The sequence below is a fragment of the Hyla sarda genome, chromosome 5 (assembly GCF_029499605.1).
Source record: "Hyla sarda isolate aHylSar1 chromosome 5, aHylSar1.hap1, whole genome shotgun sequence".
In the NCBI taxonomy this organism is placed as follows: domain Eukaryota; kingdom Metazoa; phylum Chordata; class Amphibia; order Anura; family Hylidae; genus Hyla; species Hyla sarda.
Window position 1 is genome coordinate 74,042,188 of NC_079193.1, and position 27,735 is coordinate 74,069,922.

Consider the following 27,735-nt stretch of genomic DNA (forward strand, 5'->3'; position numbering starts at 1 on the left):
CTAATATGAGGTAGGGATATGAGGTTGATATATGAGGACGGGATATGGGATTGGGATATGACAACAATATATGAGGACGGGATATAAAGTCAAAAGCTTCCTCCTTTGTTGACTTTTCTCCCCAACAAGTATTAGGAAGGAAAAACCGGGCAACGCCGGTTACTCAACTAGTATTATATATTAATCTGCTCCTCCTGCTCAATAGCACAATGCTGTATTTGTAGATGGACCTGTATTTTCACCATGATATGTTCCCTATAAAGAAATATCTATACAAACCATATTATAGTAATGTTACTGTATCACACAGTTCTTTTGGGCTCTTCTAATAAATTGTACAGCTGGACAGCTCTTGTAAAGCGTAGGTCTTTTCTTTATTTACCACTAATTTCTTATTTTTAATAAATCATATAGTAAAGCTGAATATATGTATAATGTTGTGAAAGTGTTTTTTTGTTGTCTTTTTACGGTTAAATATAATTGCAGTGGGTTAACATTAGCAGACGCTTGATGTGAAAATCCGTTCAGACAATGGACGTTGCCCACAACTGCACAATCTTATTAATTTGCTGCGAACAATTTACTGTCATTCATTGCATGTTACTGCTGCTTCCCCAGATTGACCCTAAATCTCTCCGTGTGTTCCTTCGTCTGTCACAGTTCACATTTATGAGCTTCATATAGCCTTAGATTTAATAAGAAGTCAATACGTGTTTTCTGTGTCCTTTCAGTGTTTCATTGTCCAGGAAGCCCCACTGAGTATTCCCCATTTAAATAATTATAATCCTTGGTCTGCATATTAGATACTTGGTGTAGATGGATCCTCCCCAGAGATCACTGCCGTGATGATAAAAAAAACATTAATTGGCTTCATGAAAGCACCATGACCTTGCTGGAGAATTGTGGATCTGCTCTGACAGCAAAGTGTTCAGTCAATTCCATACATCTACATTGTCTAAAAACACTTTATGATATTTCAGACAAATACTAACAATAGATATATATAATATCTGAAGCTTTTCTTCCTATTAACAGCTTGTCAGAACATATTCTTGTTTCACTTTATTGGCTGCTTGTTTCGGCTTTATAAGGAAAGATTCTCCGTAGAAACATAAATGGTGCAACAAAGATGATGTACAGATGGTATATTTTCATGGGAAAAGGCATTTCTCGGCCAAGATTTGCCTGATGTTTTACATAAACTGGAATTTGTTAATAGGAATGCTTTTGTTTGTTACAACATATACACCAGTGTAAGACAAAACAATGAACCATATGGGAATCAGTAACTATGAGACAATAACAGAAAGCATGGGAACCATTTGCCGGTGTAGGCATTTACATATACATGGAAAGACTTCTAGTAAACTTAACAGCAGGCATAAAAATTGGATACCGTGTGTCCTGAGACTTTTAAGGATTTTATGTTGTAAAAATACATGACATAATTTATTTGTAAGGCTATTTTTGATTAGGGTTATCTTCAGAGAACTGACATCTGGTTCACCGGCACTAAACCCAATACACAGGGTTATAGTGTGGGTAAACTGGATTAAAATCATGTATTACTTATCCGGATTGGTGCGGCAGTTTTGGAGATATACAATATATTAGCCTTCTTTGCTAACACTGGATTTGCGCAATGGTGGAACCCAGCATCCCTGCGTCTGTCCCCTCTGCACCAATATGCCCTGGCGGGCATATGGGAGCAGAGGGAGAGAAGGCAGGGATTATAGGTTTGCTGGGTACTGCCTCCATTGCGCACAGCCTGCGAATAACATATTAGCAATGGAGTCTAATACATTGTATATCTCCAAAATGGCGGCACCAATAACCCTAGTTTAGTGTCGGTAAACAAACTGCCAGTTTTTCTTTAAGAAAATGTGTTTAAAGGTGCTTTCATATATGTCCTACATTCCAGAGCCACCCAGAGTGGATAGCCATGAGGCTCCATGTATTGTACTCGCCACCCCTTTTCGTGCTCCATAGATTCACATGGGGCACAATACTAGACATCACAACCACGTGGAAGGAAACTACTTTTGATCATCAAGCATATGCAGAGGCAGCCTAATATACATAGAGTAAATTTGATTAAAGTGGCTGACAATATAAGGGGTAGAAGGAACAACATGCTCATACCAATGTTCCCTTGGTAAAATAAGGGAACAAAGGTGGCTACACATCAGATAGCTATCAGCCTACAAACATTTCCCCCGATTGTCCCATATTCGTGAACACTCGGCACGACATTGGAATGGGGGGAGGGGGATAAACTTCTGCAGTTTCCCAAAAACAAAAGGATTCATTAGTTGAAATTCGACATGGCTGATTGTTCTCTTCCCTGACATAATTTGGCAATGAAGCATCAGGAGGTCCCACCATACACATTAGATGGTCGACTGGTCCCACTAAAAGGTGTGTTTGGCTAACACATGTCCATTAATTATAGGGTTTCAAGCTACTGTCTGAGATTTAGCATGCATGTTTGATGACAGGTATAAGAGATAGCCGTGGGCCAGTTGAGTGTATGTACAGTGGGGATCAAAAGTTTGGGCACCCCAGGTAAAAATTTGTATTAATGTGCATAAAGAAGCCAAGGAAAGTTGGAAAAATCTCCAAAAGGCATCAAATTACAGATTAGACATTCTTATAATATGTCAACAAAAGTTAGATTTCATTTCCATCATTTACACTTTCAAAATAACAGAAAACAAAAAAATGGCATCTGCAAATATTTGGGCACCCTGCAAGTTAATATCTTGTACTGCCCCCTTTGGCAAGTATCACAGCTTGTAAGCGCTTTTTGTAGCCAGCCAAGAGTCTTTCAATTCTTGTTTGAGGTATCTTTGCCCATTCTTCCTTACATAAGTCTTCCAGTTCTTTGAGTTTTCTGGGCTGTCTGTGACGCACTGCTCTTTTAAGGTCTATCCATAGATTTTCAATTATGTTGAGGTCAGGATTTGTGAAGGCCATGGCAAAACCTTCAGTTTACGCCTCTTGATGTAATCCCCCGTGGATTTCGAGGTGTGTTTAGGATCATTATGAATTTGTAGAAGCCATCCTCTCTTTAACTTCAGCTTTTTTCACAGATGGCATCAAGTTAGCATCCAAAATTTGCTGAAATTTTATTGAATCCATTTTTCCTTCCACTCGTGAGATGTTCCCTGTGCCACTGGCTGCAATACAACCCCAAAGCATGATTGATCCACCCCCATGCTTAACAGTTGGACAGAGGTTCTTTTCATTAAATTCTGTTCCCCTTCTTTTCCAAACGTACCTTTGCTCATTCCGGCCAAAAAGTTAAATTTTAACCTCATCAGTCCACAGAACTTGTTTCCAAAATGCTTCAAGCTTGTCTATATGTTCATTTGCAAAGTTCAAACACTGATTTTTGTGGTGAGGACTTAGAAGAGGTTTTCTTCTGATGACTCTTCCATGAAGACCATATTTGTATAAGTATCTCTTTATAGTGGATTAGTGTACCACAACTCCAATGTCTGCCAGATCTTTCTGGAGGGATTGTGCAGTCAAACGTGGGTTTTGAATTGTTTTTCTCACAGTCCTGTGAACTGTTTTGTCTGATATTTTTCTTGGTCTTCCAGATCTTGCTTTAACTTCCACTGTTCCTGATGACTGCAATTTCTTAATTACCTTCCGAGCAGATGATATTGACATTTGAAAACGTTTTGCTATCTTATAGCCTTCTCCAGCTTTGTGAGCGTCAACTATTTTAAGTTTCAGATTTCTAGACAACTGCTTAGAAGAACCCATGGTGCTGATTGTTGGGGCAAGGTCATATGAGTCTGGGCATTTACAACCTTTGAGATTGACATCACCTGGTCTTCCCAGATGATGGTTGAGAACAATCTATGACACTGGCTGACCTCAGTTTTGCAAAGGGGGCAGTGCATGCTATAAATTCTGCAGGGTGCCCAAACTTTTGCAGACAATTTTTTTTTGTTTTTTGTTATTTTAAAAGTGTAAATGATGGAAATAAAATCTAACTTTTTGTTGACATATTATAAGAATGTCTAATATGTAATTTGATGCCTTTTGGAGATTTTTCCATCTTTCCTTGGCTTCTTTATGCACATTAATACAAATTTTTACCTGGGGTGCCCAAACTTTTGATCCCCACTGTAGCTAATGTGTATGGCTCATAGATTTATCATACTATATAGTAATCTAAATACCATATCTGTTAAAGGGCTAATGACATTAAAGGGAACCAATCATCAGATTTTACCCTATATAACGCTTGGCAAAGCGTTATATAGGGTAAAATCTTTATTTTCACCATTCCCGGGGGATGCTGCTGCCCCCAGGGATGGTGAAGATATGAAGTTATAAACTAGTCACCACCACCGCCGTAAGTAGTCACCTGGGCGGGGAGCTCTTCTCACCTACTTCTGTTCTTCGTCCGGCAGCGACGCCCCCCTCCGCTTGATTGATGGGCCGCATCATCGCTCTGCTCCGTCTGTTCAGTGAGCAGAACAATGACGCGGCCCATCAATCAAGCAGAGGGGGCGTCGCTCCTGGCCGAAGAACAGGAGTAGATGAGAAGAGCTCCCCGCCCAGGTGACTACTTACGGCGGCGGCGGTGACTAGTTTATAACTTCATATCTTCACCATCCCTGGGAGCAGGAGCGTCCCCTGGGGATGGTGAGGACAACAATTTTACCCTATATAACGCTTTGCCAAGCGTTATATAGGGTAAAATCTGATGATTGGTTCCCTTTAATGAGGCATTAAACAATGCTCCTGTTGTCTCAGACATATATTTGTTCATGAGTAAATGAATAAACTGCATTCGATTATATGTCCCCTCTGATATCCTCATCTTTGACTGAAAAGCATAGAATCCTATACTGTAGCTCTATTGTTTTCCTTTCCACTTTATACTTTGTTTACTTTATGAGAGCTAAAGCCTTTGATCTTGAATAATTAAAAGGGAAGCAGTGTTACCATTGGTTTTCACAGTTCTGTACCCTCCCTGAGCACTTAAATAAAACTGCTCATAATGATCAGGCTCAAGGATTTCATTGCCTGTGGAAACCCACCGGGCTGCGTATGCAGAAAGCAATGATTATTCAGCTTCTTCTGTTCAAACAGCTGAGATTCAGAGAATGTTGGTGCAGTGACCCATAGAATTTTTCATCCATCCTCATCTCTGCACAAAGCCATTGCTACATCCATTAACAATACACAGAGAGTCCTTGGCTTTTAAAGCTGCATAATTATTTTTTCTTAGAGGGACATTAAGCATGAGGTCTAGCTTGTGTAGATTGTCTGTGAGGTTAAATACAATCTATTGTTCCCTGTAAGCAACCATATTAGGTCCAGTATGTTTGCCCCCCCCCCCCTCTACTTTATCTCATATTTCTATTTTTTTTTGACCCTTCAGAACATAAAGTAAGATGTAAGGGTGAAAGGAGAAAGTAAAAAAGACTGTCTACAATAAGATAACATTATAAAGAGAAAGTCATTGAATGTGAGCGCCGGTACTTTGTATCTTTCCACTGACTGACATCTATACTAGTTCGTGGAAAACGAGTCACGCTATAATTGCCGGTGTGTAAAATTAGTGCAGTGTTTTGTAACAACAGGCTACAGGTTAATGCTCTTTATGAACTTTATGTATAGGATTCAGCCCTGTTACATAATAAAAAAGTAGACGTTTCATTGAAAAGCTTCTTTCAAAAGGCTTGTCATATTGAATTATATAGCACTAGCTAATTAGTTGCACTCCTTGTCTGTCTACTAAAGTTCATCCACATGACTTGCACTACAGCACAGAGGTCTCGTGGACACAGGATTGTGACACACACACTTTGAAAGGGTTTGTCTATTTTTATAAGCTCATCTGCCTACAGCATCTATGGACACCTTTGAAGAGCTATTTTGTATTCTTGTTTTGTACTTTTTATGGTGCAAAATTTTTTCCTTAGGTCGTTATTAAAAACTTAGCTTACTTTTGCCCCTACAGATTGCTGTATGAGCTTTATTTTCTCCCTATACTTATATGCAGCCTGTATAATTCTCCCCAGCAGACTGCTTTCCTCTTAGGGTATGTTTACACATTAGGAAAATGTGCGAAATGTCCACCCAGAAAACACGGGCAGACATTCCGCTAGGCCCACTCGGAAATACGTCATCTCATAGACTGCAATGAATTTCCATACAAAATCTGCGGAAACAATAGACATGTCTGTTCTTTCTGTGGATGCCGGAATCAGGATTTCCGCAGTATAAATATCTGCAGCGAAAATTCCACATATGCACAGTGCAGCTAAATCCCTTTGAAATCAATGGGACTCTGCTGCAGCAGAATGTCCGTGTGGAAAATTCTAGCAAATTCTTCACAGACATTCCGCCGTGTGAACATACCATTCTCCATCCAGTGTGAGCTGTCCCCCAGGCTTTTTCTGCCCCCTGTCTAACACTGCGAAATAAGAAAGTCTGTCATATTTTGACACACTTATCTTACTCTGAGTAGCAGCCAAATGGCAGGAATTTTTTAATGACAATATTTTACAAAGTTGTGTCACTTCGCATTCAAGAAACAAAGAAATCGACTAAAGAAAAAAAAAATCAGTGCAAAGGTAATTTCCAATTATGAAGACTGATTTTATTTGCACACATAGGGGGGGATTCATAAATCTATATAGAGTAATTTTAGGTGTATTTTCTTGCGCAAAATCTTGTGCAAGGTTATTTTCTGCGTTCTTTTTGTGCGTCTTTTTTGGTGGAACTTTTTCTAAAGATGTCACCGTTCAGGTGTACCATAGAGCTGTTTTTCCTCTAGACATGAATTTACTAACTGTGTCTTTTTTTTTTTTTTGTGCACAAAAAGGACGCAAGTGTCATTTTTTGGCGCAAATATACACCAGCTCCGAGTACACGTACAAGTCTGCCGGATGGGCTGGATTCTATTACTGCACATGATTCACAGAGACCCGTGCGCAAGTTTAGTAAATTTTGCGCAGCTAAATGACAAATACACGCAGCAGAAAGGGGTAAAAAAAAAGCTCTACCATACATTGATGTTGATGAATCCCCCCCATACTCCTTAATTGTACAGTACTGCAGGATATGTTGGCACTATATAAATTAAGAGTAGTATTTATAAATGGATGGCATATCTCCCCCATTGTTTTTAAGAATGAGTGCTGCACCACTAAGTTCTCAGGATTCTTCAAATATACCCTTCATCTATGAATCATATAGGAGGATACTAACCTCAGGAGAAGAACATTAAAGGGGAACTCCGGTACATAAGTACTTGTCCTCTATCCCCAGGCTCCTATGGATAGGGAATAAGTATCTAATCATTGGGTCTGCCGCTGGAACCCCATGCAATTTCCTGCCCGGCACCCGAGCACCCCCCATGCATGGAGCAACCTTCACTCTGTGCACGGATTACTGTCGACTACGGCATGAAGCGGTGGAAGTCACACCCTCTCCATGTATCTTTATGGGAGAGCCGGAGATACACGAAAGCAGACACTTATAAGTATTTATGTACCGGAGTTCTCCTTTAGGAATAGACTATGCCAGTATTACCCAATCAGTATGTCTTCAACTGGCATGTCTGGGCATGCTGGGAGTTATAGTTTTGCAACAGCTTGGGGCACACTGGTTGTGAAACACTCACTGGTCTATGCTTGTAACAGTTGATTATTCCCTTCATTTCCTTACAAAACCAGCTGCCATATATACTTCAGTAACATATTTAGTATGAGCTGATTTTGCATGAACTAGAGTAACACAGAGGGGGACCCATGCTGTAATTTGCACCTATATTTGGTGGAGTAGAAATTATTAAATAAGAAAAAAAAATCATATATTTCTTCTAGATCTATTATATATAATATCCATTATGCAGATCACTGCCTGTGCAGTGTACAAAGAACAGGACAAATGTAAAATAGGGTGTAAATATGAGTCTAATGTGTGATATAGTGCTATATAAATCATTGGAAGCTCTGTATGAAGCTGCATAGAAGATGAGGCTCTCTTGTAATAAACTGCTGTTTTGCTCTCATGAGACATTGATTTTCTTTTCTTATTAATATCACTTCTATCTTTGCATCAAACCAGGAGGAAGAAGCAACTACTGTTCAAGTGAGAGAGCAAAACCAAGATGTTCTGGTGCTTAAGAAAGTGTCGTCAGAGAGGCCAGCCTCCACAGCAGGGAGTGGCGAGAGTGATTGGAGGTAAGAGTTTTCCTCTAGGCATACACATACACATATTCAGACAAGCACGGGCTGACTGCAGAGCTCAGCTGCTAGATGGATTTAGCTAGGAAAGACAGAGCTGGTTTGGGAATATACTGCACATTATAGGGGATGCCCTTTGTCATTCACACACAATGGGGAGTTCCAAGCTGAGGGTGTTTGATGCCCATATGGATGTGAAGCCATCAGCAGCTTTTACGGTCCGAGAGCTCCCTTTGCCCACATTTGATGTGCCTTATTTTAAATACATTGATGAGGAAGACGATGAGGATGAATGGAGCAGTCGCTCTCAGTCTTCAACCGAGGATGACTCTGTGGACTCTCTGCTTTCTGATAGGTACGTGGTGGTATCCGGGACGCCAGAGAAGATTTTGGAGCACCTCCTGAACGACTTGCACCTGGATGACATACAAGACAAAGAGACAGGTATGATTAAGAAAAACAGATGTGGGCGCCTTGCTTGTGTGTACAGATGCCAAGTACCAGGAAGCTTTGTATGCCACATTGTGGTTAACTATAATAAAATGTTTCCCTATGATTCCTGACAATACTCTGCGCTGTATTATTTACAAACCGCAATCAATAAAGAACTTTAGATGTCAACATTACCTCATATTACACCGTAATGAATGGACAGACTTAGAGCAGTCTAAAATAGTGGGAGGTACGGTCATGATGCAATTGCTTCTTAAGTTGGTGTTTTCTTAGGAGGTGCGAGATTGCAAATAAAAAGTAGTCAGCTACTTCAGAACATCTTGGACCATCGCATTTTGCACAACTGAACTTAATTTTTTCTGCATGTAGTGGTTGTGTGGAGTTTTTAGTGTTTCAGTACAGAATTTGTCTAGAATTTGGCAGTTAACCCTTGCCTCCCCAGACTAATAATTTCTTTCCTGTGTGTTGCTCAGTTGCTCATGCTTCACAGGTCATTAGCGCTATCAGCAGCACTCAGCAGCTTCATTTAGCTAGTGGCAATTGAGAAAGTGAAGAGTCACTTATTTCAATGCTTTCATTAGCTGGTGTAGAACATCTGGATTGACTGGCATCTCTCATGCTTGATAATTGAGTTTTGAATGTTGGAATGCTTGTTGTTTGAGGGCGCTGCCGGAGCATTTTACATCTAGTAAAAAACTTTTTGGGAAACTTAGCGCTGTGTCTTTAAAGTCAGCGGCAAAACTTTCATTCGCTCAGTAAAAGCAGTCATTCTTTGCAGAAGTTTTCCCCTCTGATGTCAGTGAGTAGAATACTCAGCACCCTTGAGACTCTTCAAGCCATAATCATGTAAACAAAAACACACGTAATAATGTGCTGGCATCTTTTCAGTTATCTCTGTTTATATTGCTTTTGTATCTTCATTATTATCACAGTCAGATGCAATCACTTATATATCTAGTCTTTGCATATTGCACACATGATGCAGGTTGCTATAGGTCTGTTTTGATATGTTTGCTCCCAGGTATGAGGACACCTTGAGTATTAATGAATAGCTTTTTATTTTAAGAAAGCTGAGGTTGGCACTTCCAATGAAATGAGAGCAGGAAACCCATTGTTTTCTCATTAACTGCATTATCCTTTATGGTCTATTGTTTAGCTCAGGCCATCTCAGGAGATGCCATCCTGGAATCTGCAGCATCTCAGTAGCGAGGGAACCTGGTTTTTATTTAATTTTCTCCACTCAGCTAAACACTGCAAAGAGATTTCACTGATCCAGCCCTCATTTCTTATGATTGCAGTAATAATGTAGTGTAATATTGACTATAAATCTAATTTCACCATTTGTGGTATCTAGGAAAACAGCGCTCAAGCGCCAGCTATTAAGTTTCATTTTAATTTTGACTGTTTCTCATTTAGGATGGTAATGACTCCCATGAATAATACTGCTTCAGTGCTGTGGAGGAAATGTTTCTTTTTTGGGTCCAAAATGCTGTAAAGGATTGTTGTGAGGAGGCCGAGGCTAGCATTGCCCATTTGATGACATGCAAATGAGATGCACGGGTAGCCTGCCCTGTCTTCCTGTGGGAAATAATGGGTCAAGTCACCAGTGAGCACATGCAGCCATCCATCTACGTTCCTGATTGAGATTGAGTAGCTGTGAATATTCAAATTGAATTACTCTACTAAATTACCAGCACAAGCTTCCCTCAAACCTCCAGTATTACTGGTGATCACGTATCCCCCTGTAAGGCCTTACTAAATCTATTAGACTGGTGTCTAGAGGAATAGCGTAGGAAAATTCTCATTTTGTATTAAAATAAACAAAGCATGAGGAAGAATGCTGAGTCAGCAACAATAAAATGGATAAAAGAGGCATAGAGTTATTGGCGATAAGATAGATAGAAGTCATTAGTGTCTTCATTGTGTTCATAGGCCAATAGATAGCTGCATTCATGGTAAATTGGTGGCCAATGTATCATCTATGTCCTTCCTTCAGCAAAATAGAAAATAAGGCTGCATTATTGCTGTTTAATTAGTTGGTGACTCAAACCCATGTAAATTTGTTGGTTACCCTAAGGGCACTGGCCCTTCTGGTTGAGGGGAGCCACAATGTAGCATCCGTTTATTGGGCACCATGTAGAACAGTGTTTCCCAACCAGGATACCTCCAAATGTTGCAAAACTACAACTACCAGCATTCCCTGGGAGTTGTAGTTTTGCAGCAGATGGAGGCACCCTGGTTGGGAAACACTGATGTAGAAAGCCTTCCACCACTGAGCACCATACTGGATGCATATAACAATTTGTTGTCTGAAAAAATGATAACTCTTCAACATTCTACCAAATTCACAGCCACATTCCTTTATGAGTTATTTTCTTTACTCCATGTTGTAGTCTTCTCTTATTGAGTTATTAAAATGTAAAGCGCTTCATTTACACACAGCATGTTCCACTGCATCCTCAAGGGATTAGTGAAATGACATATAAAAATGTATACCATGGCAGCATTGTCATGAACACCGGATTGGTGACAATGTATGGCAATGTATACTATGCAATTAAAATCATGTCAATGTGAATATACATATATAAAGCAAATATAGGCTCTATCTAATTACATTCTCCTTACGTACTCATAGTATACTTCGACAACTTGCCCAAAATTTGTTTTGCTGGTGCATACCACAGTGTACTTCAAACAGGCCCATTGGGTTTAATGGACCAAACTTGTCAACTAGTGACTACGTTCCATTCATTATCTGGACATTAATTTTGCAGGATTCAATAATTAGGTGTTTTAGGCTATCGAGTTCTGCACAATTGACCAAATGGACCAATTGTAGCCCCAAGTAGGCCAATTCAGTCCAGTAAACCCAATATGCCCATCAGGTGTAATTTTTGGTATACCTCAGTGACCTTTTTTTTGACAGGTTGCTGACATATACCCCGAGTCTCAGGGAAAAGATAATGGTAGCAAAGCCTGAATCCAGACTTTGTTGGAGGAAAATGCAAAATGATAGGCACATGGCACATACCACCTTATACATTTGAAACATCATTGGTTGTCCTTATAGCAGAAAATGAAATATATACCTGCTATGAGAAGGCATACATTTGTGCTCCAGTTTGGAGCCTACATCCTGCTCTTTCCTATTCAACACCACCTTTCTTGCCAATTGTGTGCCATATTTTACAACTTTTTAATGTCACAAAATTTGGGCTAGTTGTTAAATTGGCCTGGCTATAATAATGGGTATGCCTACATTTCACAAACAATGTATCTGCAACATAATATTTTATGTCCAAAAAGTCCTAAAGGAATATACACTGCTCAAAATAAATAAATAAAGGGAACACTTAAACAACACAGTGTAACTCCAAGTCAATGACACTTCTGTGAAATCACACTGTTCACTCAGGAAGCAACACTGATTGACAATCAATTTCACATGCTGTTGTGCAAATGGAACAGACAACAGGTGGAAACTATAGGCAATTAGCAAGACACCCCCAATAAAGCAGTGGTTCTTCAGGTGGTGACCACAGACCACTTCTCAGTTTCTATGCTTCTTGGCTGATGTTTTGGTCACTTTTGAATGCTGGCGGTGCTTTCACTCTAGTGATAGCATGAGACGGAGTCTACAACCCACACAAGTGGCTAAGGTAGTGCAGCTCATCCAGGATGGCACATCAATGTGAGCTGTGGCAAGAAGGTTTGCTATGTCTGTCACCGTAGTGTCCAGAGCATGGAAGTGCTACCAGGAGACAGGCCAGTACATCAGGAGACGTGGGGGAGGACATAGGAGGGCAACAACCTAGCAGCAGGAAAGCTACCTCCACCTTTGTGCAAGGAGGAGCACTGCCAGAGACCTTCAAAATGACCTCCAGCAGGCCACAAATGTGCATGTGTCCACTCAGACGGTCAGAAACAAACTCCATGAGGGTGGTATGAGGTGGAGGGGGTGCTTACAGCCCAACACCGTGCAGGACGTTTAGCATTTGCCGGAGAACACCAAGATTGGCAAATTAACCACTGGTGCCCTGTGCTCTTCACAGATGAACGCAGGTTCACACTGAGCACGTGACAGACGTGACAGAGTCTGGAGACGCCGTTGAGAACGTTCTGCTCCATGTGCTTGCCTGAGGTAGCCTGACTGCCATTAGGGTACCGAGATGAGATCCTCAGACCCCTTGTGAGGCCATATGCTGGTGCGGTTGGCCCTGGGTTCCTCCTAATGCAAAACAATGCTAGACCTCATGTGGCTGGAGTGTGTCAGCAGTTCCTGCAAGAGGAAGGCATTAAAGCTATGGACTGGTCTGCCCGGTCCCCAGACCTGAATCCGATTGAGCACATCTGGGACATGTCTCGCTCCATCCACCAAGGCCACGTTGCACCACAGACTGTTCAGGAGTTGCTGGATGCTTTAGTCCAGGTCTAGGAGGACATCCCTCAGGAGACCATCCTGATGGGCATGCTCCTGATGAGGTGGCGGATGGTCTCCTGAGGGATGTCCTCCTATACCTGGACTAAAGCATCCACCAACTCCTGAACAGTCTGAACGTTGTAGGGAGGCCATACGGACACGTGGAGGCCACACACTACTGAGCCTCATTTTGACTTGTTTTAAGGACATTACATCAAAGTTGGATCAGCCTGTAGTGTGGTTTTCCATTTTGATTTTGAGAGTGACTCCATATCCAGACCTACATGGTTGGTAAATTTGATTTCCATTAATAATTTTGTGTGATTTTGTTGTCAGCACATTCAACTATTTAAAGATGAAAGTATTTCATATGATTAGTTCATTCAGATCTAGGATGTGTTATCTTAGTGTTCCCTTTATTTTTATTTTTTTATTTTTTTTGGAGCAGTGTACAAGCCGACACCACACCTATTACTGATTGAATGGAAAACTGAAACACAGAGAGCTTGTATCAATAAGCTAGTAATGCTCAACTACATATAAATGGATAACCCATATAATCCGAATTATAGAAAAGCTGGAACAGTATCAGCACTCACCATATGTTTAAACTTTTTAAATCTTTATTTTCTCATCTGCCATGTCCAGAGATGAAAATGCACCAAGTAGTCAGGCAACAGCTGTTTCACACTTTGTTTAGCGCTTTCTTCAGTCTTAAAGGGGTACTCCCTTGGAAAACTTTTTTTTTTTTTTTTAAGTCAACTGGTGCCAGAAAGTTAAACAGATTTGTAAATTACGTCTATTAAAAAATCTTAATCCTTCCAGTACTTTTTAGGTGCTGTATACTACAAAGGAAATGCTTTTCTTTTTGGATTTCTCTTTACTGTCACGATCACAGTGCTCTCTGCTGACCTCTGCTGTCCATTTTAGGAACTGTCCTGAGCAGGAGAAAATTCCCGTAGCAAACATATGCTGCTCTGGACAGTTCTAAAATGGACAGCAGAGGTCAGCAGAGAGCACTGTGGTCGTGACAGAAGAGAAGTCCAAAAAGAAAATCATTTCCTTTGTAGTATACAGCCCCTAAAAATACTGGAAGGATTAAGATTTTTTTTAATAGAAGTAATTTACAAATCTGTTTAACTTTCTGGCACCGGTTGATTTAAAAAAAAAAAAGTTTTCCACGGGAGTACCCCTTTTTATCTCTCACCACTGAACTGAGCCTCTCCAAGAAACCCCTATTAAAGTGACAGCACACTAAAGCACATAACTAAAATAAATTCCTGTCATTTAGTCCTAATTGTCCCTTTACATCTGCGCAAATTATTTGAGCTTTTCCTTATAACATGAGTTTATCAGCTCCTAGATGTACACTTTTTAAGCTTTCTATGCCTGAAAACTATAAGACCCTTGGGTCACTGTTGAGCACATTTCTTTAATGTTCAGTCAGTCTATGGGAACAGACACCAGTACGGATAGAACATAGGTGTTCCCAGTAGCGCATTAGGAAATTGCATATTGTGCAACCTATGTGAAAGCGACCACATCCAGAGGTGTACCTTGTAGCTTATGGGACCCAATGCAAAATCTGTAACAGGTCCCCAGGTCTACCATGTTTCATTTATACAACTGGTTTCTTCTTATGAGGCAAAGGTCCCTTGAGGTCCTTTGAGTCACAGGGCCTTTGTGTGACTGCTACCTCTGCACCCCCTATAGTTACGCCACAACATCTATTTTCTAAACAGCAGTTAAAAAAAAAATTGGGCTTTCACGCAGAAGCTCCGTGCTGCAATGACTTCCCTGTAATTGAGGACTTACAGACTGAACAATGTCCATATTTAAATTTTTCTTTGGGAGAGACATTCTCCAACCAGTTTTGAGTTTTTGGGTTTTTCTTAGTACTTCACTTGTGCTCTATAAGGTCCTTTAAGCTAGTTCTTCTTCTGAATGTAACGAGTGGTTTACGCCCTGCTACTTCTTTTAATATCAATTTCTATTCTAAAATATGCCATTTATTCTAAATTGCCTTTCTGATCACATTGACATAAGAGTTGTGCTTAATATACAATTACAAGTAAGTTATACTTTCTAATACAACATGTGACATGCATACTTATTTGTGTCCGAAGGTGCACGTGTAATGTGCAAGTATATTTAGTTGTCAGATTTTGCTTTTCCATATGTTTTGTGGCAGTCTGTACTTCTCTGAACACAGAGATTTAGTCCGCCACAGGTTCCTATCAGATACACCTATCTCTTGTATTTGGTAGCTAACGGAAATTGACAGTTTAGCCAATTCACTGTACAAAAATTCATTTTATGGATTGGTTAAGTTCCTGATAAATCTGGACTGTGTTCTAGAAAATTTAGTGGAACATTAGCTGAATATAAATAGCCATTTCTGAGGGATGATAGTTTGTAGCTGCAGATGCCACATTCCTTACTAATGATAATCAGGTTTATTTTAAAGTTGGCCATAACGTGGAAAGCTTTGATAGCTATAAAGACCATTTTCTACCATTTCCTGGCACCTCTTCATGACATGATTGAGCACAACAGATGCTGAGCAAAGACAGGTATTCGGGAAAAAATTGACCTGCCATGTTGGACGTTTCTTGGAAAGTGGTTCATACCAAACAATAGATCTGTATCAATGAAAATCCAGGCCAGCATTCATTAAAGCAATAAAGTCCAAAATAAAGTCTTAAAATCAGCACTCAAGCTCACACAAGGCAGAAGTGTAAAAAACTATTTTTTAAAAATGTCTGCGACTTATACTTTCATCTGAATAGTGTCTTAAAAAGTTCATGCACGTGCTGCTAAAAAAAAAATTGATATTTAAAGAATGGATTTTCAGTATCAAAATATTTTTCAACACATCTGTTTGTTAACATAGCCTTAACATTTTTATCATAACATTTAAATTTTGTCTTAAAGCTGCCTTCCCATAGAAGTACAGTTAAGACTAACACAATAGGAGTTAGTGTATCCACTTAGAGGTTCAGATTACTATGCGATTTGGGGTCTGTGGAAAGAAATGCAATGGCTTGCCAGTAGAGGTAGAAAGTCAGAATTTTGTAACAGACTAAAGCCGGCCATAACCATTTGATTAATGTTGGCTGAACCCACCAACCAGGTGCCTCCGGGCTCTCTCAGGGGAGAGACAGATCAGACAGGTACTCAACATGCCTCATCCTTTTGCTCAAAAGCAGTGTTTCTAAAGTTCAGTCCTCAAGACCCCCCCCTCCCCCCCCCATGTTTTCAGGATTTCCTTAGTCTTTCACAGGTGATATAACTGTGGTGATGTCTGATTCGCTGACCATAATTATATCACCTGTGAAAGACTAAGGAAATCCTAAAAACATGACCTGTTGAGGGTCTTGAGGACCACGCTTGAGAAACACTGACATAATAAATAAGAAATAAGCTAACATTAGAGGAGACTAGGAACAGCCTTCTTCCCTTTCCCCATTCAGAATACTTGCACACTCAGGTGCAATTTGGAGAGAAAGCTGCTCGTTTATGAACATTTACACAACAGTTATCTAATGTACACAACCAGTTTAAGAGTCTGATAGCAAAGCTAGAAATAGGCTCCTGGATAAATCACCTCCTGGAACATCTTTAGACTGTCTAGTCTAAGTTTATCGTTTTTCTAGTTGGCCTACTTTGGTGCCAAAATGTGCATCAAAATGTGTCACTTTTTAGCACACACTTAAGCCACATCCCCTTACAACAATGCCACATCCACTTATTGGACGAGGTGCAAGTGTGTTTATAACACATCATTAATGTGGTGCTAAACGTATAAGACAGTTTTTTTGCCACAAATTCTGGCAGATTTTTGGTACACCCAGTTTTATTTATTTCCTTCAGTATCTTTTTTATTTCATACTATGCTTTTTATGTTTAATTCCTAAAGCAGTAAAACAGATGCAAATAAGGAATGCAAACTGAACAAAAATAAAAGTAGCTGTAAATCTCATTTTTGAAAATTCAGGATAAGGTAACATTTCCTGGCCGCTTAGCACAGCTTATACTCTTCAAAGTTATGTTCTCTAGTTAATATTCATAGGTTTTATATTCTGGATGTTCGGAATCAAAATGAACTGGTCTGGATGGAGTAAGAGGCACATTGAGTAGTGACTTTCCCCTCAAGGTCTTGAGGCACTGTATTAGAGAAATCTTTGCCGTTTTATTAAATCAGGTCCTTGTGAAACTCATGTTTTTCTGTTCTGTACTAGGAAGCATTTAGAAATAGAGCAGAGAGATGAGACTGTATTTGACATTCATGGTACAGTGCATCAAGGCGTCCAGTCGTACTACATTAATCTTAAGTCCCCTGTATATTCTAGCTAGCTTGGCAAGAGAGTATATTTTTGGCCAAAATGTAATATCATATTTACTCTCTGTAGCATTCTGCCAGCTATTACTGTACAACTCACCTGTCCATTGTCCTCTTGCATAGTCATAATTTATATCTTTTCTTCATGCTATCTCTTTTCAAGAGTGGTGAACTTTCATTGTTCTTTCTGGCCTCAAACATGATTTGGAATATTAAATTAGACCACATCAACTAAAATAGGTATAAATAAGCATATGTAAGAACCTCTTCATTATTCTCTAATAATAGCCTGTGATGCACTATAGAAGGAAAAAATCTGGTTATTAATGTAACTGGGTCACATAATGACCCACAGAACATCAGTGTTTAAAGGGGTATTCCGGGATATTTTTAATTTGGCTGTACTACAGGGGCGTGCTGTAAAGTTAGTGTAGTTCATAATATAGTGTCTGTACCTGTGTGTGATGGTGGTCTCACAAATCTTATGTTTTCTTTGGACCAAAGTTCATTTTCAACAGCATACTAAATTACACAGGTCTCAGGTTTTCCTAGGTTGCAGTACGGTTTGAGACATTACCTCCTTAGTCAGGTGTTCAGAGGGAGCATGTCTTTGCTTCAATGGGTGGAGTGACTGCTTGGTGGGAGTGATAAGAATTGTAGTTTTGCAACAGCTGGAGGCACCCTGGTAATAAAACATTGGTCTATTGCATGGAAGAGATCACAGGTATGTTTTAATGGGTGGGGTGGCTGATGTGTGGGAGGGAGAGAAGTGACCTCACACTTACAAACAAGGAATTACAGGGTTTGTCGTTTAAGCGAATGAACTCCAACAGTAAATAGCTAGTTCACAAAAAGATAGCCATTTAGCCCCTTGACAAGCACATATCCTTACTGTCTGGCAAGTGTGTACTAAAATCAACACATGGTGGATAATCCCTTTAATGTGTCAGTGGAAGTGGTCTGCCCTGGGTCAGCTGATTTACTGCGGACTACAGGATGACATCATCAGATATTTTCTGGCTACTGGCAGAGATCTTCCTCTCCCCCATTTAGCTCCATCCATATAATGCTGTTACTTCTATAGGATCAGGATGAATGGCAGATATGTGTTTACACAATGCATCTTTGCTGTGTTTTTTTTGTGTGATTTTTCCAGAAATTGCTGAATAATTTCCATATTTTACTGCGATTGCACAATTGGCAGTAAAAAAAAAAAAAATGTTGCCATTTTGAAAAAAATAACAGTAAAATAAGCTGTAAAAACTTCACATAAATGCAGTTAAAGACACAACATGTGAACATAACCTGAAGACACATTTTCATAAAACACCACAATTGTGATTCTAGGTCAAATCACTTTTGCCTCATGGCAATATTTTTCTAAAAAGCGCACTTTGAATAATTAAACACATAAAACTACACACAACGTGAACGGACTTCAAACCACGTATGATTCTCTGCAGCTTAGGCTGCTGGATTCTAGCCTGCTGATAGGGCAAATGCAGTGATAAGACATCATTAGAACATCATTTCAGTGATGAAATTGGAATAAGTATGGCTAAAAAAAAACACGGGTGTATGCACAGGACATACACAAGAACCTCTGCAACATTAGTCTCTATCAGTGTTTCTTTAAAATTAGGATCCTGAATGGGTAGGACCCCTTGTATTATCTCCCTAATTCATTGCCTAATAAGGTTTTGGAACTAACCACTAATAACCCTAATAACTGTGCTGTAATGAACTGTAATAACTTGTCTATTATTCATATACAGAAGTCCTAGTAGTTGAGTAGAGCTCTACAAAAAGGATTCTCATTCAGTATGCTACAGCTCTATTATGATTATTATTGTATTGCCTGAACAATTTGCACTATACCAGAAGCATGTGTTATGTGTAATATGCGTTACAAATATAGATGTGAAATAGGATTTTAGTTACAGAGTTTTGTGGTAGATGTTAAAGGCAATATAATTCAGCACAGATGGGATGAGTTCAGTACAGTATACATTTACAGACATACCATTACCTTAAGGCAATGCTTCATTCCTGCACAAAAATGTATATCTCATCCACTTGAGCCTGTCCCTGTTTAACACCACAAATAGCAAGCAATCCAAATCTTCACATTTGTACCCATACAGCTCAGCTACTCTTCACCACCAGGGAGAATGAACATAGGGGGGTATTTATCAATTTTGCCTGTTGAAAGTTTCTGTTTACCCTTTTTTTTTTTCACTTTGGTTTTCGTGGACATGCACCAAATTTATCATTTGGTGCACGTTGTTAGTAATTTTGGCTCAAATGTTGAAATCAGCTGTTCACAGCGCCTTTTACACAGAACTTACCACCACAGAGGACGCGTATTTTACCCTGTAGAGCAAGGGTTGGAGTCCCTCCTGCAGTATATCAGCAAGCAACATGAGTTATTTTCTTTTGTGGGGTTTATAGCCACCATGTGAAATGGATTTTATTTTCAACTTGGGTAGTTTTTTTGTTTTGTTACTTTAGTGCAGTGGTCTTCAACCTGCGGACCTCCAGATGTTGCAAAACTACAATTCCCAGCATGCCCGGACAGCCGTTGGCTGTCCGGGCATGCTGGGAGTTGTAGTTTTGCAACATCTGGAGGTCCGCAGGTTGGAGACCACTGCTTTAGTGCTTACCTTTCCTGAACCTGTGTGGCCATGTCCAATGCTGGCTCAACGGAGGGTGAAGGTTCCTCAGAGACAACTATGTCGCAGGATAGTATTGCGCAGCCCCGGAGGCGTCGCTGCTTTCACGTATTTTGACGCCTTTACATTTTCTGACATTGCTAAGTGTGTTTTCCATGTGCAAAATTTTTTGGCAGTGATTTGCACCAAAAAAAAACCCCTAAAGGCGCAAAATTGCACCAAAGATCGATTGGTGCAGATGATGACTTACTGACTAAAGTTAAAATCACACACAAGACCATGTAATTTTGAGAAAGTTGTAAAAATGACAGTGGAGAAAATACGCCAAACTTTGGCACAAAAAGACACTGCGTCAAAGCATTGCGCCAAAGTTACGTTAAAAAACACATAAATCCTTTGATGAATACCCCCCATAGTCATTTCCTATACCAACACATCCTAACACTTCTTATTCCCTTGTACAAACTTTATCCGTTCACTGTTTGCTTTGTGCATCATATTAGCCTGTAGCTAAGGTAAAGTAGCTGGCGCGTTGAAGTCGATGACAGACGGCCAAACCCTACATTTGCCTGAATGCTGTTTTGGCTTCGGCTGCATAATATTACTTCTTTGGGCTAAATATGTTTATAGCAAGTGTTTGTTGACTTATTAAGTTCAGTTTAAGGTTTATGTTCAAATGTTTTGTATTTTCTTGTGGCAGGAATTATTTCCTCATGCCGATTTTAAGAGGACGTGTCCGTTCTTCTGGCACGTCTGTTTTTGACTTGTATTTCCTGTGATATAACAATCCTGCAGTATCTTTTTTCAGCGCTTCTTTTTTTCTGGTTTGTAGGTTTATTTGGTTACAGTGTGCCACAAATTTGGGTGCAGACGCAATTTGTGACACACTAGGCCACATTTTGGCACACCACCTGACATAGGCAGGTCAGGTTTACAATTTGTGAATCAGGGCCAATAAAACAAATTTCCTAAAGCTCACACAGCATAACTCTAGACCAGGCAGTCTAAGAATATGCCAAGATTTTCACACTGGGTCATGCTGTTTGATAAATTGGATGCATCTTTAGACACTTTTGTCTAACTTTGCACCACCTATTAGTTAGCTTATGCCCCATTAACCCCACATTTCGGGGCTTCCTTCAGGCTGTACATGGTAAAAAAATGGATGCCACACATCTTGATGTATTGCCGACAGGCCCCATGACCTCAATGGGCCAAATTAGTCTTATTGTAACTACATTTGGTCCATTTACCGGATGTATACCCTATTTGTGTGGGACTCAAAAACATGGTGCAAATCTGCCTCGATGTATGTCTTGATGGATATGTATAAAGGGCCGATTGCTTACTGTATATTTGCAGGCTAACATATTATACTTATCCCAAATATGTAAATAGATAATAAAAAGTCAGTGTCTTCTGGACATTGGTGACTGCCAAATCTGTGTTGTAAATACAACCTTAATTAAATTTGTATTGCCTCTTGAATACTCTTCTCCTTTCTGAGTAATTTGTTCTTAGTTTCATGTTTCAGATGCAGTATCTTGGATTAATGCTATTTGCCAGACATTAGTCCCAAGACACTAATTGTTTTTTTTTCTTCCTATTTTTATCTCTGAAATAATAGATCCAGCACTGCCTGACATCAGTACTGTGCACTTACACATAACTGGGTAATAATGGTAAATCACCAGTCTAAATGTAAGCTTGATAATGTTGCTTTTTAGTTTTTATATACTGTATACACAATAAAGATGAGTTGTCACAGGCCATGGTATATAATAGAATAACAGTTTGCATAGTGAAATAGCTTAAAACAGGAGTTTGTGCTCTGTGTGTGGCTCTGAGTAGGCTGACTCTTATTTGGTTAGCTTTATTTTTTTCACTTGGTATTTAGCTACTTTTAGTGTATAATCATTTCATTCTTTTTAAAGTATGATCAGCAGCATAAAAGGTTGTAAAAACACAAAGAGCCTAGGTGGACACCACCTTTATGATGTTTGTAAGCTCCAAAAGGACATAAGACTTGTAATGTAAGGTACTGCCTGAGGTCAAATATATATGTATTAAGCTCATTCCAAAGACATAGGGCTACTTTTCTACGAAGAAACGATTACTCCGGAGGAGCAATTTCTCCCGAGCCTGCTGCATGCACATGGACATGAAACAGATTTTGCTGCAGTGATGTACACTGCTCAAAAAAATAAAGGGAACACTTAACCCCTTAAGGACCAAGCCCATTTTGGCCTTCAGGACCAGAGCGTTTTTGCACATCTGACCACTTTCACTTTAAACATTAATAACTCTGGAATGCTTTTAGTTATCATTCTGATTCCGAGATTGTTTTTTCGTGACATATTCTACTTTAACATAGTAGTACATTTTTTTGGTAACTTGCATCCTTTCTTGGTGAAAAATCCCAAAATGTTATGAAAAATTTGAAAATTTTGCATTTTTCTAACTTTGAAGATTTCTGCTTGTAAGGAAAATGGATATTCCCCCCAAAAAATTTTTGGGGATTCACAAATACAATAGGTCTACTTTATGTTTGCATCATAAAATTTATGAGTTTTTACTTTTGGAAGACACCAGAGGGCTTCAAAGTTCAGCAGCAATTTTCCAATTTTCCACAAAATTTTCAAACTCGATATTTTTCAGGGATCAGTTCAGTTTTGAAGTGGATTTGAAGGGTCTTCATATTAGAAATACCCCATAAATGACCCCATTATAAAAACTACACCCCCCAAAGTATTCAAAATGACATTCAGTCAGTGTTTTAACCCTTTAGGTGTTTCACAGGAATAGCAGCAAAGTGAAGGAGAAAATTAAAAATCTTCATTTTTTACACTCGCATTTTCTTGTAGACCCAATTTTTGAATTTTTGCAAGTGGTAAAAGGAGAAAATTTTTACTTGTATTTGTAGCCCAATTTCTCTCGAGTAAGCACATACCTCATATGTCTACGTAAAGTGTTCGGCGGGCGCAGTAGAGGGCTCAGAAGGGAAGGAGCGACAAGGGGATTTTGGAGAGAACATTTTTCTGAAATGGTTTTTGGGGGGCATGTCACCTTTAGGAAGCCCCTAGGGTGTCAAAACAGCAAAAAAAAAAACACATGGCATACCATTTTGGAAACTAGACCCCTCGGGGAATGTAACATGGGATAAAGTGAGCCTTAATACCCCACAGGTGTTTCATGACTTTTGCAAATGTAAAAAAAAAAAAAAAAAAAATGTGACCTAAAATGCTTGTTTTCCCAAAAATTTTACATTTTTAAAAAGGTAATAGCAGAAAATACCCCCCAAAATTTGAAGCCCAGTTTCTCCCGATTCAGAAAACACCCCATATGGGGGTGAAAAGTGCTATGCTGGCGCACTACAGGTCTCAGAAGAGGAGTAGTCACATTTGGCTTTTTGGAAGCAAATTTTGCTCATGCCGCATTTAGGAAGCCCCTATGGTGCCAGCCAGCAAAAAAAAAAAAAACCACATGGCATACTATTTTGGAAACTAGACCCCTCGGGGAATGTAACAAGGGGTTAAGTGAACCTTTATACCCCACTGGTGTTTCACGACTTTTGCATATGTAAAAAAAAATGTTTATTTTTTTATCTAAAATGCTTGTTTTCCCAAAAATTTTTGATTTTTAAAAAAGGGTAAAAGCAGAAAATACCCCCCAAAATTTGTAACACAATTTCTCCCAAGTACGGCGATACCCCATATGTGACCCTAAACTTTTGCCTTGAAATACGACAGGGCTCCAAAGTGAGAGCGCCGTCCGCATTTGAGGCCTAAATTAGGGACTTGCATTGGGGTGGACATAGGGGTATTCTACGCCAGTGATTCCCAAACAGGGTGCCTCCAGCTGTTGTAAAACTCCCAGCATGCCTGGACAGTCAGTGGCTGTCTGGTAATACTGGGAGTAGTTGTTTTGCAACAGCTGGAGGCTCCGTTTTGGAAACAGTGGCATACCAGATGTTTTTCATTTTTATTGGGAAGGGGAGGGGGGCTGTGTAGGGGTATGTGCATATGTAGTGTTTTTTACTTTTTATTTTATTTTGTGTTAGTGTAGTGTTTTTATGGTACAGTCGCACGGGCGGGGGTTCACAGTAGTTTCTCGCTGGCAGTTTGAGCAGCGGCAGAAAATTTGCTGCAGCTCAAACTTTCAGCCGAATACTTACTGTAAACGTCCACCCATGTAAGTGTACCCTGTACGTTCACATTGGGGGGAGGGGGGGGGGGGAACATCCAGCTGTTGCAAAACTACAACTCCCAGCATGCGCTGACAGACTGTACATGCTGAGAGTTTTAATTTTGCAACAGCTGTAGGCACACTGGTTATGTATCACTGAGTTAGGTAAAAAAAACTGAGTTTCACAACCAGTGTGCCTATAGCTGTTGCAAAACTACAACTCTCAGCAGTCACAGACAGCCAACGGGCATGCTGGGAGTTGTAGTTATGCAACCAGCACCACTACAACTCCCTGCATGCACTTTAGCTGTTTGTGTAACCTGGGAGTTGTAGTTATACAACAGCTGAAGGTACACTTTTCCATAGAAAAAATGTGCCTCCAGCTGTTGCAAAACTATAAGTCCCAGCATGCCCATAAGGGAATGCTGGGAGTTGTGGTGGTCTGCCTCCTGCTGTTGCATAACTACAGCTCCCAGCATGCCCTTTTTGCATGCTGGGAGCGGTTGCTAAGCAACAGCAGGAGGCTGTCACTCAGCTCCAACTGCTGCTCCCCAGGTCAGTCCCTCGCCGCCGCCGCTTCTGGGGCCCCGATCCCAACAGGGACGCCGGGGATTGGGGTCCCCAGCTGCCGGGGTCTTCTTCCCGCACCCGCTCACGTCCTCCGGAAGAGGGGCGGAGCTGGTTGCTGGAGTGAAACCCGCAGCAGGTGCCCTGATTGGTCAGCCGGTAAACTGGCCGACGAATCAGGGCGATCGTGAGGTGGCACCAGTGCCACCTCACCCCTGCTGGCTATGGCTGTTCGGGGCCGTCAGAGACTGCCCCGAACAGCCTGTAATTCCGGGTCACTGGAGACCCGATTGACCCGGAATCCGCCGCAGATCACTGGGCTGAATTGTCCAGCGATCTGCGGCCATCACCGACATAGGGGGGCATAATGACCCCCCTGGGCGATATGCCCCGATGCCTGCTGAACGATTTCAGCAAGCATCCGGCTCCGGTCCCCAACCGGCTAGCGGTGGGGACCGGATTTCCCACGGGCGTATGGATACGCCCTGTGTCCTTAAGGACTCGGAATGCAGGGCGTATCCATACGCCCTATGTCCTGAAGAGGTTAAACAACACAATGTAACTCCAAGTCAATCACACTTCTGTCCACTCAGGAATCACACTGTCCACTCAGGAAGCAACACTGATTGACAATCAATTTCACATGCTGTTGTACAAATGGAACAGACAACAGGTGGAAATTATAGGCAATTAGCAAGACACCCCCCACACCACCCACCACTTCTCAGTTCCTATGCTTCCTGGCTGATGTTTTGGTCACTTTTGAATGCTGTCGGTGCTTTCACTCTAGTGGTAGCATGAGACAGAGTCTACAACCCACACAAGTGGCTCAGGTAGTACAGCTCATCCAGGATGACACAAATGCGAGCTGTGGCAAGAAGGTTTGCTGTGTTTGTCAGCATAGTGTCCAGAGCATGGAGGCGCTACCAGGAGACAGGCCAGTATATCAGGAGACGTGGAGGAGGCCGTAGGAGGGCAAGAACCCAGCAGCAGGACTGTTACCTCCGCCTTTGTGCAAGGAGTAGCAGGAGGAGCACTGCCAGAGCCCTGCAAAATGACCTCCAGCAGGCCACAAATGTGCATGTGTCCACTCAAACGCAGCACATCTGGGACATCATGTCTCGCTCCATCCACCACACCACAGACTGTCCAGGAGTTGGTGGATGCTTTAGTCCAGGTCTGGGAGGACATCCCTCAGGAGACCATCCGCCACCTCATCAGGAGCATGCCCAGGTGTTGTATGGAGGTCATAGGGGCACATGGAGGCCACACACACTACTGAGCCTCATTGTGACTTGTTTTAAGGACATTACAGCAATGTTGGATCAGCCTGTAGTGTTGTTTTCCGATTTGATTTTGAGTGTGACTCCATATCCAGACCTCCATGGGTTGATACATTCGATTTCCATTGATCATTTTTGTGTGATTCTGTTGTCAGCACCTTCAACTATGTAAAGACGAAAGTATTTCATATGATTAGTTCATTCATTCAGATCTAGGATGTGTTATCTTAGTGTTCTCTATTTTTTTGAGCAGTGTATTAGGTAAATGTGACAGGACTGAGAATAACAACTTTAGGTTGTGGCAGATAAACACTTTACTGCCTTCGGTTTTTCTATCATAGAATCAATTATAGTTCACGATAATACATCATTTCTAGTTCTGTTTTGTCAGGATGTTATATAATTCTTTTGGGCACCTGGTAAATTTTGAAAGTTGTTTTTGGGAAATGCATCTCAAGTTAGTAACCTTCTGATCTTACATGAGCTTCCCTGTGTATTTGTGATATTATTTTTGGGAGGCCTTGGTGACAAGCTAACATCTATAGGCATCAGCACCCATGGTGGGACAGTATGGAAGGAAATCAGCCATATTAGATTTTTATGACCATTTCTCCATAGGCAGCATTCACTTACCTCTCTTGTGCTATTAAGGTAGCTGGTGATAAGTTGATATGTTGTGCTGCTGTTCTATCTACCTGTTTCATTTATCTCTGTCTCTATATATACATTTCCGTGACTGTTCACTACAGATTCTATCATACCATATAAAATATTACTTTTTAATGCTTTTAAGATTACGATTTTAGAGTGGAAAAAAAAAATTATTGTCCCTATAACTGATTGGCTAAAGGGATTATACAGGGGTGTGGAAATTTAATAAAAAACTACTTGTCCACGGGACTAAAATGGAGCAAAATCTACCTGTCCCTCATGACGATCCACTTGTCCCGGCCAATTTTCGCTTTTACGCACTCATTTTTTCCTCCTCGCCCTATAATAGCCATAAATACCTACTATAAGGATACCTTATAATTTTTCAATAACATATTCTCTGAACCAAAAAAAAAATATATATATATGTATTTGGGGAAGTGAAATTGAAATAGTAAAAGATAATTTAGCAGATTTGGTATTTTTCTTTTCTACGCCATTTACCTTGTGGTTGAGGTAACATGTTAGTTTTATACTTTAGGCGCCTGATTACAGCGATACCAGATTTGTATAGTTTACGTCATGTTTTACTAATTCTGAACGTTTTCAAATTTTTTTAATAGCCATTTTTTAACCCCTGTAGCTTTATTTTTTTCCACATACCAGGCTGTATGAGGGCTCATGTTTTGCGCCATAATCTGTTTTTTGTATTGGTACCATTTTGGCATTGATCTGACTTTTTAATCGCTTTTTAACTTTTTTTAATGGGATATTATAAAAATTGCAAATCTGTGGTTTGGTATTTTTTTACATTTACCGTACGGGATACATAATGTTATATTTTCATAGGTTGTACAATTACGCACGAAGCGATACCAAATATGTTTATTTTTATTATGTTTGCATGTTTTTATATAGGAAAAGGGGGTGATTTGAA

General features: G+C 40.3%; 1 protein-coding gene across 3 annotated transcripts in view; it reads left to right on the forward strand.

Moving 5' to 3' along the window:
• Positions 1 to 27,735, forward strand: part of RAPGEF5 (Rap guanine nucleotide exchange factor 5) — a 331,057-nt gene that overhangs the window by 251,480 nt on the left and 51,842 nt on the right. For all 3 annotated transcript variants that reach the window (XM_056519694.1, XM_056519693.1, XM_056519696.1), the window contains 2 exons: positions 8,104 to 8,219; positions 8,578 to 8,666. In XM_056519694.1, the coding sequence (XP_056375669.1) occupies positions 8,104 to 8,219; positions 8,578 to 8,666 (205 nt within the window). The remainder of the gene's footprint in view (positions 1 to 8,103; positions 8,220 to 8,577; positions 8,667 to 27,735) is intronic.